This window comes from Protobothrops mucrosquamatus, unplaced genomic scaffold, assembly GCF_001527695.2.
Source record: "Protobothrops mucrosquamatus isolate PMUCROS unplaced genomic scaffold, P.Mucros_1.0 scaffold3612, whole genome shotgun sequence".
NCBI lineage: Eukaryota > Metazoa > Chordata > Lepidosauria > Squamata > Viperidae > Protobothrops > Protobothrops mucrosquamatus.
In genome coordinates, this window is record NW_015389575.1 from 99,791 (window position 1) to 112,367 (window position 12,577).

Here is a 12,577-nt window from a genome sequence, read left to right on the forward strand (position 1 = left end):
ATAATACAATTTAGTATTTACAAATGCAGATCTCTACCCTGTATTTCAAAATCCTTCTCTTACCATCCCTGTTCCACAATCTCCTCAACATTTTGTACATTTTAAAAGTCCATGATAAGTTATTTTATTTTAGGGCTTTTTAATTGAATCCATATACACACACACGGAGAGAGAGGTAGTTCTGGATATATTAAAAGCTGCTAATGACTATCGAAAATTTTGGGTCCAACTGTGATAGAAACAAAAAACTATTGTTTTCTAAGAAAGAAATTTATATCATTGTTTAGTTCTATTTTTATTTGTATCCTTTTTGTTTTAGTTTAAATGATAGCAAGTTAACCTGCTATTTCTTAAAAATCTAAGAAATAGTTGGATGCTAAGAATAAGCTTACATTTTGTGCATTGAACAAATGTGTATTTCTATGAGTCTGCATCTTTTATATCAAAAAATATCCAGAACAGTATGGGCCACTTACAGAAGATTGAGGTTTGTTTGTTTGTTTGTTTGTTTGTTTGTTTGTTTGTTTGTTTGTTTGTTTGTTTGTTTATTTATTTATTTATTTATTTATTTATTTATTTATTTATTTATTTACATTTATATCCCGCCCTTCTCCTTGCGGACTCAGGGCTGACTGCAGGGATGCTGATATATAATGAATATGTCTTACTTTTTTCTGTATATTTTTTTACTGCTGCTTAATATGGTCAGTTTACTCATCGGTAAATTGTGGACTGAATTGTATACAAAATGGACTATTTTATGGATATGTTTTTAAATAAAGTGAGATTAAAAATGAAAATGTTAAAACTATGTGTTCCGCTGTTTCTAGAGCTTATGAAACATCGAAAATGTACCGGGAACTGAAGTTGAGATCTGCATTAATTCAGAACAAGCAATTAAGATTGTTACCAAAAGAACAAGTGTATGACAAAATAAATGGTGTTTGGAACTTATCTAGTGACCAGGTATGAGGTGGCATGAGAAAACAATATTTAAAAAGTGGTTTCTTAAAAAATGTCTAATGTGCCAAAAGGATTGTATAACCCATACACAATCTATTTTATTATAGTATGTGGAATAGTAGACTGTTCTTAGCATTAATACTTCTGATCAAATCAGATCTTTATTACAGTCATAGACCAGCATAATTAATACTTCATTGTCCCATAAAGACTATCCAAGTCACTTAAAACTTAGGGCAGTACAAGAAGTAATGACCATAGTAAGAAAACAGTAGATAATTTAGGAACAAAATGTAACAAGCATTGCATTTGTAAATGAGGAAAGCTATGTAAAGCAGTTTCAAGACAAAGAACTTATATAAAATCAGAAATAAAGTAAGTTAATATTGTAAAAGCAGAGTTGAGAGGGAGCTAGCCAGTTTCCTATAGATACAGTTGTGCAACCACAAACCATGATGAACAGTGCATTAAACAGAAGTATGCTTGTGTATGTGCCAAAGCTGCAAGTAGAGCTGGGTTGGTTTTTTTTAACTCTTCTAAAATGCAATAGATCTTTTGTACATACTCTTCATGCTATTTATCATTAGTTAGAAAAATGGAAAGTGATTTTTAAAGAGGAAGGTAACCTGTCCGTATTTTCACTACTTTATGATGTTTTAATTGAATTTAGTTGACACATCAGGTTAATGTCAACAGGCATGGCTTATTGTGTCAGGTGGAAATGTCACAACCATATAGCTTGAAAACCTAAATTGTATACTTTTACAGGTATAAATCTAGCTCAGTGCTTCTGTCTTTGAACCACTACAATAACTACTGCAATAATTATCATAGTTATAGTAATTAGAAAGGAATCAGAATAATTATCACAGGAAAGCATTGTTACATTTACTAAGACGTTTTATTTGCTGTAGATAGTTAGACTGTATTTCCTGAGGCAGGAACCACTAAAACTATGATCTTCCAACTTTGACGTCTATTAAACTTACCGTTTGTTATATAATAGTATTATATTATAGGATCAGAAATATTTATTTATATATTTATCAATTTATCAAGCAGCAATACCTACCATCTCTCCAAAGGCAACTCTAGGTGACTTACAGACATTGAATAAAATGCACTAAAAACATTAAAACAATAAATAAGGATCTTAAATTAAAAAAAATAAAATAAAACTAAGCAAGATGGAGAGGGAAGGAACAAAAGGCACACAGGGAGTAGGTGGGGTGTTCTCTACTCCATTAGCCACCTCCAACATGCTACCAACGTGCCACCTCATTAGGGCCCCAGGCTAGTTGCCATAGGCATGTCTTCAGGACCTTTTGGAAGGCCAAAATGATGGGAGCAGATCTGACTCCAAGGGACAAGATGTTCCAGAGGGTGGGAACCACAGCCGAAAAGGTTCTTCATCTGGACTCTGCCAGGTGAAATTCCTTGGCTTAATGGGGTACGTAGCATGCCTCTTCTGCCAGCACAAGTGGGGCGGGCTAATCCCATCGGGGTGAGCCAGTTTCTCAGATAGTCTGGACCCATACCATGAAGGGCTTTAAAGGTGACAAAACCTTGAATTGGATTCGGGAGCAAACTGGCAGCCAGTGCAACTTGAGGAATAGCGATGTAATATGGGCCACCCTAGAGGCCTCAAGAACTGCCCATGCAGCTGTTTTCTGGCAATTGTTGCTCAATTGTTTTTCAGTTGTTTCTAACTCTGTGAGCCAAATCAAATCTTTATTATAATCATAGATGGGTACAGCTTGTTCAGTTGGATCTCAGGAATTATTTTAAAAAATTCACAAAGGAACATTTTCTCACATAGAGTTGTTTTAACATCTAAGAGTTTAGCTAAAATACCGTAGGAAGAAAATCAGCATTACGGAGCAAAACAGCTCTTTTTGAATACTGTCACTTTGATATTAGTAGTTGCCTCTGGAACAATCTAAATTTAACTTGCATGCCATTGTATTTGAATAGCATATTATTTTGAGAACTTGGCAGGAATATCAGAGAGTTTCCTCCTTTGTAGCATGATTTCTATTACAGGTGATTCCCAATGAGTTTCTTACTTAAATAAGTGTTTAAATGTCAGTTTTACTTTAGGAAATGTGCTGTTCTATTTAGACTTTACACAAATATGTAGACATATGAAGGATTCAGGGAGCCTGATTTATTTTGCTTTATTTCTTTTTCTAGGGAAACCTGGGTACATTTTTTATTACAAATGTTAGAGTGGTTTGGCACGCTAATATGAATGATAGCTTTAATGTCAGTATACCATATCTGCAAATTGTAAGTAGCTACAATTATCTCTCTTATTAGTAATGATCACATATTATATTATTTTAATTGTGCAAAATGTATACTTGGCTCTTGCAATTGAAATCAGTAATCTTTCACTCCCCTACCAGATCACCCACATGTGCTCATAAGTGGGTGTATGTATGGGTTGTTAGGGTTTAATTATATGTGAAGCTATCTCCTTGTTAATATAGTACTCCATTTTCAAATGGCTGTAATTATTAGGATTGTGTCATTTGAAAAGGAAGCATTTAAGCTTTCCTTCCCTAACTGCAAGTCTCATGGAAGAGGACTACTCATTTCTCAGACTAATTATCTTTTTGCTGAGACCGTGGATAAGTAGTGGAGACGTCACACACATCAGTGCCATTGACACTTCTATCTCCCACAATTGTAATTTTGTTAAAAAACAAACAAACTGTAAATTGCACAACACTCATGTCTGATTAGTACTAAAGATCTCTTTATCATGTTTATGAGGCAAGTTAGCAGTATTTTCACTACAGTGAAACAGTGGAGAAAGGAAATTAAGCAATAATACATATTAGAGGTGGTATGATGAGCGGCATTCGGTATGTGTAAACTAGAAACTTTGCTTTGGATGTCATGGTCTAAATTAGGAAATTATACCACTCTTTAAATGTGCCAAACTTTATTTGGTTTCCAAGGTAATTATTGTCATGCCAGCTAAAGATGTTGTGGAAGTAACCATACAAATATTAAATTCTGATTTATCACAATATCACGAAAGTTTGCTTTTTCAGTGTGTTTTTTGGTTTTCTCTTTTCAAATATTTTGCATAATTACAAAGAGCTTAATTGCAAGAGACTGTATTGGTATTTTCAGTTACTTTTGTTAAGAATCTATTTTAAAAATGTTTTAACACATATATTTTTATAATCTTTGCATCCAGCGTTCTATAAAGATTAGAGATTCAAAATTTGGCTTGGCACTTGTCATTGAAAGTTCTCAGGCGGTAAGAAACTAATGGTATAATTTATTTATTTCAGTTCATATACCATTTGATTTATAATAAACATATTTTACTTTCTGTTATTCAGTTCTAGAGAAATTATTGCTTTGATTAGCATAACATAGTAGCCTGGTATTTTACTTGGTAAATAAGCCTAAGTATTGAAAAGACATAATAATGACCATGATAAATTAGCAGCAGGTGGCCAATCAGATCTCTGAATGAAACATGCCATACCAGCTTGGTCATGTACTATTTTTGAGCAATGTATTCCTATAAAAATTCCTATAAAAATTGTGACTGCAGTCTTGAAATTGTCTGCTTCTGAGAAGTTGGAGTAAGACTGAATAAATGGCTTTGGAAATGCATGTGTCATTGCTTATTACTTTTCTCATGCTGCTGCTGAGATTAGTATTTAAAAATAGCTTCCAGCCTTGAACTGTCCAGTTGCTTTTGTAACAGTATCTTAAAAATTATATTCATTCACAAAAAAATGGTACATGAAAATGAACACATGGAAACCCAACTAAAATGCATTGTATTATACACACACACACACACACATATATATACACATACAAATTATCTAATATACATATATATTATACAATGCATTTTAGTTGGGTTTACACACAGACACACACTTTATGTATAGACATATACTGTGTGTATATTGTGTATTTCTCCATCCATCCATCCATCCATCCATCCATCCATCCATCTATCTATCTATCTATCTATCTATCTATCTATCTGTAGATAGTATCTATCTATACTTCTGATTAAGAAGTAACTCTCACTGCATCTTCTAGTTGTTTTTCTTAAATGTTCAGTTTATCTGTATTACACATTTAAACATGATTTATGGTAAAGTAATACCGTGCCATTGATTTCTCATATGATAATGAACCATTTTTGAATCCATAAAATATACTTGATTTACTGAATTTGGATAATTATGCTCAAGCATAATTATTATGTAAGTTTTGTTTAACATATTACTCTTTTACAGACTGGAGGATATGTGCTTGGATTTAAGATTGACCCAATTGAAAAATTAGAGGAAACCGCAAAAGAAATAAATTCATTGCATAAAGTGTTTTCAGTCAGTCCTATATTTGGAGTAGATTATGAAATGGAAGAAAAGGTACACTTTTTGAAATTTCAATAAATCCCAGCTTTTGTTTAAAGATATTAAAGAAATGTAGGTTGTTGTTTCAATTTTTTTTCTTTATTAATATTCAGCCTCAGCAGCTCGAAGATTTGACCGTAGAACAAATAGAGGAGGATGTAGAAATAGAGGCAAATGAGCAGACAGATGCCTTTGTGGTAAGTGTCTCTTAAACCTAATAAGCTCCCTGTATGGTTATGTGTACTAAACTGGTCAGTAAATTGTAATGAGCTCACAAACCGTGTCAAAATGTTAATAAACTAAGATGTATCTCTTGGATGTAATATTACACTAACAATTGTCATTTTATGCTATTAATCGAGTAACCTAAGAAATTATCAGTTAAAGTTAGTTGTCCTTTATTCATTTACTTATTTATAACTATTGTGTGCTGCCTATTCAAGCAACAGTTTATTTTCAAACAGTGAGAAATAACATTACATTAAACAAAAAATCCCAGCTCTTTTTTTAATACTAGGAATAAATTAGTTGTTTAGTTGCATGTGATATATCAGTTCAAAGCTAATTGTTTATTTGCTGTAAGTTCTATATTTAGAACAGTGGTTCTCAACCTGTGGGTCAGGACCCCATTTGGGGTTGATCGACCATTTCATGGGGGTCGCCAAGCAAGGCTGTCCGCCATTTTTTTGTCCGCCATTTTTTTTGTCCGCCATTTTTTCCCCCTTTTCCAGCGGGTGCCTTACCTCCCTTGGGCTGGGCCAGCTGGTGGTCGGCCTGCTCCGTCTCTGCCGCTTGCCAGCTATGCCTCGGCCGGCGCAGGGGGCGGAACCATGCATGCGCGACGCTCCCGGGCAGGGAAAGTCCTTGACCTACGACCGGTTGGGTAGTCCTCGACTTACGGCCGGTTTAGTTCTCGACTTATGACCGGTTTAGTCCTCGACTTACGACCGGTTGGGGTCGCGGCATTAAAAAGGTTGAGAACCACTGATTTAGAATATATATAATAATATACATATTAAGAGGAATGCCTTGGAAAACAGGATTTAAAATTGAAAATGAATTTATTTTATTTAATACTAATTAAATTACATAGGCGATGAGATTTTGCTATCTTTGAAATAATAGAAGTTTATTTGCATGCCATTGTATAATAGAAAGTTTTTAAATGAATTAATTTACTGCCTGACTTTCAGTTAAAAATAATGCTGAATATCACAGTAACTTATTTTTATTTTTCTATCACAGGCTTATTTTGCTGATGGAAACAAGGTATTTTTTTAAAGTTACAATAAAACTGAATTAGATTCTTGTTAACAATACTAACCACAATTTGCTTACAGTTGTTGTTGTTTTTGTCCTTCAAATAGCAACAAGACCGTGAGCCTGTTTTTTCTGAAGAGCTAGGACTCGCCATAGAAAAACTAAAAGATGGATTCACACTGCAAGGACTCTGGGAAGTAATGGGTTGATATTCATTTTAAACAGATTTAATAATTAACAAAATATACTTTGTCTCTAAAAGTCTTGCTGCAGTCTTTTTAATCAGTTAAGCTATAAGCTACCTCTATTACATAGTTGCAAGAAGAAAATAGTGTTCTTGTATAGTTTTAATGTAATTGCTTTTATATATAAGATATTTAAACTCTGCTTTGTACCTTTATACAGTACTTTAACTGCTTGCGTTAACATCCATTGTGTATTATTTAAATGTCACTGTAAATAAAACTGATAGTTCATAGTGTAAACTGAGAAAAGATGTTCTAAATTTGAATGTTGTGGTTGCTTTGGTATGGTGTTCTGCTCTATATCTTTCAGCTGTGGCTCACAATGAGTCCTAAATGAAGAAGCAAAACAGTTCATACACCCCCAAGTATGAAGATAATTTTGCTGGGCCTTTAGACTCAAGGGAATTGTCTTTCCCACTGGAATCCATAAGTAGGGGAGATATATTGCTACTTCTTGTCCCAGGTTGTGTCTCTTCCCTGACAATGAAACGTTTGGAATGAACAGATTGGGGGCTAATTCTGATTTACTCTGGAGTAATTTACTTTGTGGAATTAACTGCCATGGTGGGAATCTTCTCTGCCAAGTGGCTGACTAGTTTCTGAACTAAGAGAACCACTAAGGCAGGGGTATCAAACTCAATTTCACTGAGGGTCGCATCAGCATTGTGGTTGCCCTGGGGGGGCCAGGTGGTGTGGCCAGAGTGGGTGCAGCCTACTGGGTGGGCGTGGACGGAGTGGGTGTGGCCTACTGGGTGGGCGTGGCCAGTTCTATATCATTTGCGTCAAGGGTGCCTGTGCGGGCCTGGGCAGGAGTGGGACAGATCTGAGGATCTCTGGCAGAAGGGGATGGGACCGGGGCAAGTGCCAAGGTATGGTCCACCAGGGCAAGTGCCAAGATGACCACCACAAAATTGTACATTGGCTCCCAGCTGGCCTGGGCCAGGGCCAAGGCAGCGGGGGCCGTTCCCTCACTGTTTCCAGGATGGCTTCGCAGGCCACATGAAACCACTTCGTGGGCCGCATCCGGCCCCCGGGCCTTGTGTTTGACATGTCTGCACTAAGGGGAGAGTGACTTTTCCAGTGCTACTTAATCTTTAGATGACTTTTGATACCACCAACCGTAGTATTCTTCTGAGACAGTGACAAGAATTAACTGAACTCTTAACTGTTAAGCAGTGGTTCTCCTTCCTGAAGAGTGTGTTCCAGTTGATAGAAAATTGGAAGGGAAGAGGTCAAAACCTAGGGAGCTCCAGGTCACGGGGAATCTTTCCCTGTTGTTCTACATCTTTGTGAAATCACTGGGAGAAGTCATTGGTGGCACAAGGTAATCTGGTATTTCATCAATATGTGGCTGATACAAAGTGTTAGCCACAAGAAACCAGAACATCTCCAAAAAATGATTGAAGACGTTTCTNCAGGTTAGGGGTCTAGGAGTCGACCTCTGTCCCCCTGCCAATACAGACTGCGTACGGTCGGTGAGGAAGGAGGAGAACCACTGCATAACGGTGCCTCCCACTCCCAACTCACCGAGACGCCGCAGCATGATACCGTGGTCCACGGTATCAAAAGCCGCTGAGAGGTCCAAAAGAACAAGGACAGAGGAATAACCCCTGTTTGACATAATAATGACCATGATAAATTAGCAGCAGGTGGCCAATCAGATCTCTGAATGAAACATGCCATACCAGCTTGGTCATGTACTATTTTTGAGCAATGTATTCCTATAAAAATTCCTATAAAAATTGTGAGTGCAGTCTTAAAATTGTCTGCTTCTGAGAAGTTGGAGTAAGACTGAATAAATGGCTTTGGAAATGCATGTGTCATTGCTTATTACTTTTCTCATGCTGCTGCTGAGATTAGTATTTAAAAATAGCTTCCAGCCTTGAACTGTCCAGTTGCTTTTGTAACAGTATCTTAAAAATTATATTCATTCACAAAAAAATGGTACATGAAAATGAACACATGGAAACCCAACTAAAATGCATTGTATTATACACACACACACACACACACACATATATATATATATATACACATACAAATTATCTAATATACATATATATTATACAATGCATTTTAGTTGGGTTTACACACAGACACACACTTTATGTATAGACATATACTGTGTGTATATTGTGTATTTCTACATCCATCCATCCATCCATCCATCCATCCATCCATCCATCCATCCATCCATCCATCTATCTATCTATCTATCTATCTATCTATCTATCTATCTATCTAATCTATCTATCTATCTATCTATCTGTAGATAGTATCTATCTATACTTCTGGTTAAGAAGTAACTCTCACTGCACCTTCTAGTTGTTTTTCTTAAATGTTCAGTTTATCTGTATTACACATTTAAACATGATTTATGGTAAAGTAATACCGTGCCATTGATTTCTCATATGATAATGAACCATTTTTGAATCCATAAAATATACCTGATTTACTGAATTTGGATAATTATGCTGAAGCATAATTATTATGTAAGTTTTGTTTAACATATTACTCTTTTACAGACTGGAGGATATGTGCTTGGATTTAAGATTGACCCAATTGAAAAATTAGAGGAAACCGCAAAAGAAATAAATTCATTGCATAAAGTGTTTTCAGTCAGTCCTATATTTGGAGTAGATTATGAAATGGAAGAAAAGGTACACTTTTTGAAATTTCAATAAATCCCAGCTTTTGTTTAAAGATATTAAACAAATGTAGGTTGTTGTTTTACATTTTTTTCTTTATTAATATTCAGCCTCAGCAGCTCGAAGATTTGACCGTAGAACAAATAGAGGAGGATGTAGAAATAGAGGCAAATGAGCAGACAGATGCCTTTGTGGTAAGTGTCTCTTAAAACTAATAAGGTCCCTGTATGCTTATGTGTACTAAACTGGTCAGTAAATTGTAATGAGCTCACAAACCGTGTCAAAATGTTAATAAACTAAGATGTATCTCTTGGATGTAATATTACACTAACAATTGTCATTTTATGCTATTAATCGAGTAACCTAAGAAATTATCAGTTAAAGTTAGTTGTCCTTTATTCATTTACTTATTTATAACTATTGTGTGCTGCCTATTCAAGCAACAGTTTATTTTCAAACAGTGAGAAATAACATTACATTAAACAAAAAATCCCAGCTCTTTTTTTAATACTAGGAATAAATTAGTTGTTTAGTTGCATGTGATATATCAGTTCAAAGCTAATTGTTTATTTGCTGTAAGTTCTATATTTAGAATATATATAATAATATACATATTAAGAGGAATGCCTTGGAAAACAGGATTTAAAATTGAAAATGAATTTATTTTATTTAATACTAATTAAATTACATAGGCGATGAGATTTTGCTATCTTTGAAATAACAGAAGTTTATTTGCATGCCATTGTATAATAGAAAGTTTTTAAATGAATTAATTTACTGCCTGACTTTCAGTTAAAAATAATGCTGAATACCACAGTAACTTATTTTTATTTTTCTATCATAGGCTTATTTTGCTGATGGAAACAAGGTATTTTTTTAAAGTTACAATAAAACTGAATTAGATTCTTGTTAACAATACTAACCACAATTTGCTTACAGTTGTTGTTGTTGTTTTTTTCTCCTTCAAATAGCAACAAGACCGCGAGCCTGTTTTTTCTGAAGAGCTAGGACTCGCCATAGAAAAACTAAAAGATGGATTCACGCTGCAAGGACTCTGGGAAGTAATGGGTTGATATTCATTTTAAAAAGATGTAATAATTAACAAAATATACTTTGTCTCTAAAAGTCTTGCTGCAGTCTTTTTAATCAGTTAAGCTATAAGCTACCTCTTTTACGTAGATTGCAAGAAAAAAATAGTGTTCTTGTATAGTTTTAATGTAATTGCTTGCATATATAAGATATTTAAGCTCTGCTTTGTACCTTTATACAGTACTTTAACTGCTTGCATTAACATCCATTGTGTATTATTTAAATGTCACTGTAAATAAAACTGATAGTTCATAGTGTAAACTGAGAAAAGATGTTCTAAATTTGAATGTTGTGGTTGCTTTGGTAGCTATGGTGTTCTGCTCTATATCTTTCAGCTGTGGCTCACAATGAGTCCTAAATGAAGAAGCAAAACAGTTCATACACCCCCAAGTATGAAGATAATTTTGCTGGGCCTTTAGACTCAAGGGAATTGTCTTTCCCACTGAAATCCATAAGTAGGGAAGATATATTGCTACTTCTTGTCCCAGGTTGTGTCTCTTCCCTGACAATGAAAAGTTTGGAATGAACAGATTGGGGGCTAATTCTGATTTACTCTGGAGTAATTTACTTTGTGGAATTAACTGCCATGGTGGGAATCTTCTCTGCCAAGTGGCTGACTAGTTTCTGAACTAAGAGAACCACTAAGGCAGGGGTATCAAACTCAATTTCACTGAGGGTCACATCAGCATTGTGGTTGCCCTGGGGGGGCCAGGTGGTGTGGCCAGAGTGGGTGCAGCCTACTGGGTGGGCGTGGACGGAGTGGGTGTGGCCTACTGGGTGGGCGTGGCCAGTTCTATATCATTTGCGTCAAGGGTGCCTGTGCGGGCCTGGGCAGGAGTGGGACAGATCTGAGGATCTCTGGCAGAAGGGGATGGGACCGGGGCAAGTGCCAAGGTATGGTCCACCAGGGCAAGTGCCAAGATGACCACCACAAAATTGTACATTGGCTCCCAGCTGGCCTGGGCCAGGGCCAAGGCAGCGGGGGCCGTTCCCTCACTGTTTCCAGGATGGCTTCCCAGGCCACATGAAACCACTTCGTGGGCCGCATCCGGCCCCCGGGCCTTGTGTTTGACATGTCTGCACTAAGGGGAGAGTGACTTTTCCAGTGCTACTTAATCTTTAGATGACTTTTGATACCACCAACCGTAGTATTCTTCTGAGACAGTGACAAGAATTAACTGAACTCTTAACTGTTAAGCAGTGGTTCTCCTTCCTGAAGAGTGTGTTCCAGTTGATAGAATTGGAAGGGAAGAGGTCAAAACCTAGGGAGCTCCAGGTCACGGGGAATCTTTCCCTGTTGTTCTACATCTTTGTGAAATCACTGGGAGAAGTCATTGGTGGCACAAGGTAATCTGGTATTTCATCAATATGTGGCTGATACAAAGTGTTAGCCACAAGAAACCAGAACATCTCCAAAAAATGATTGAAGACGTTTCTTTAGTAAAGAACACCAGTGTACAGTATTCTCTCCATCTGCCTGCCTTCCTTTGGGAAATGACATATATACTGCTAATGTCTTGACTTTAAACGCTTCCTCCCCCTCACAGAGTCTAAGATGGAATATATTTTAACTCCTCCTATCAGAACCTCTTCCTCTTCAGCCAGTGGTTCCACCACCATCCAGTTATGGACATCCTTCCAGAACATGGCAGAAGTTGTGATGGAGGACCTGAACCTGTCCCCAAAAGCTGATAGGGAGAAACAAACTTAGTCTGAACCCAGCAAGAGAGAATGGCTGTGGATTCACAAGCCACCTGTTTGCAAAGCTAGTCTGAATACATAGTATATTGAGAAGACTAGCTAAATGTCAACATAGGTAGAATCAATTAGTACTGAAATCTTGCAAAAGTCAGCAACATTTAATCTTCAGATCTAGCACTAGCACTGCCAGTGAAGTCTAAAAATTATATATGTGAACTTCAGTACAATGTTTCAAACAAAAAGCTTTGAATAACATCCTGATCCAATG

General features: G+C 36.3%; 1 protein-coding gene across 1 annotated transcript in view; it reads left to right on the plus strand.

Moving 5' to 3' along the window:
* The window catches only part of BBS5 (Bardet-Biedl syndrome 5), a gene marked incomplete in the record, with an annotated part of 25,358 nt that extends 14,493 nt beyond the window's left edge, over positions 1–10,865 (plus strand). The window contains 7 exon segments of the mRNA XM_029286421.1: positions 831–966; positions 3,157–3,252; positions 4,175–4,237; positions 5,247–5,381; positions 5,480–5,563; positions 6,612–6,635; positions 10,491–10,865. Coding sequence (XP_029142254.1) covers positions 831–966; positions 3,157–3,252; positions 4,175–4,237; positions 5,247–5,381; positions 5,480–5,563; positions 6,612–6,635; positions 10,491–10,592 — 640 coding nt within the window.
* Between the last annotated feature and the right edge of the window lie 1,712 nt (positions 10,866–12,577).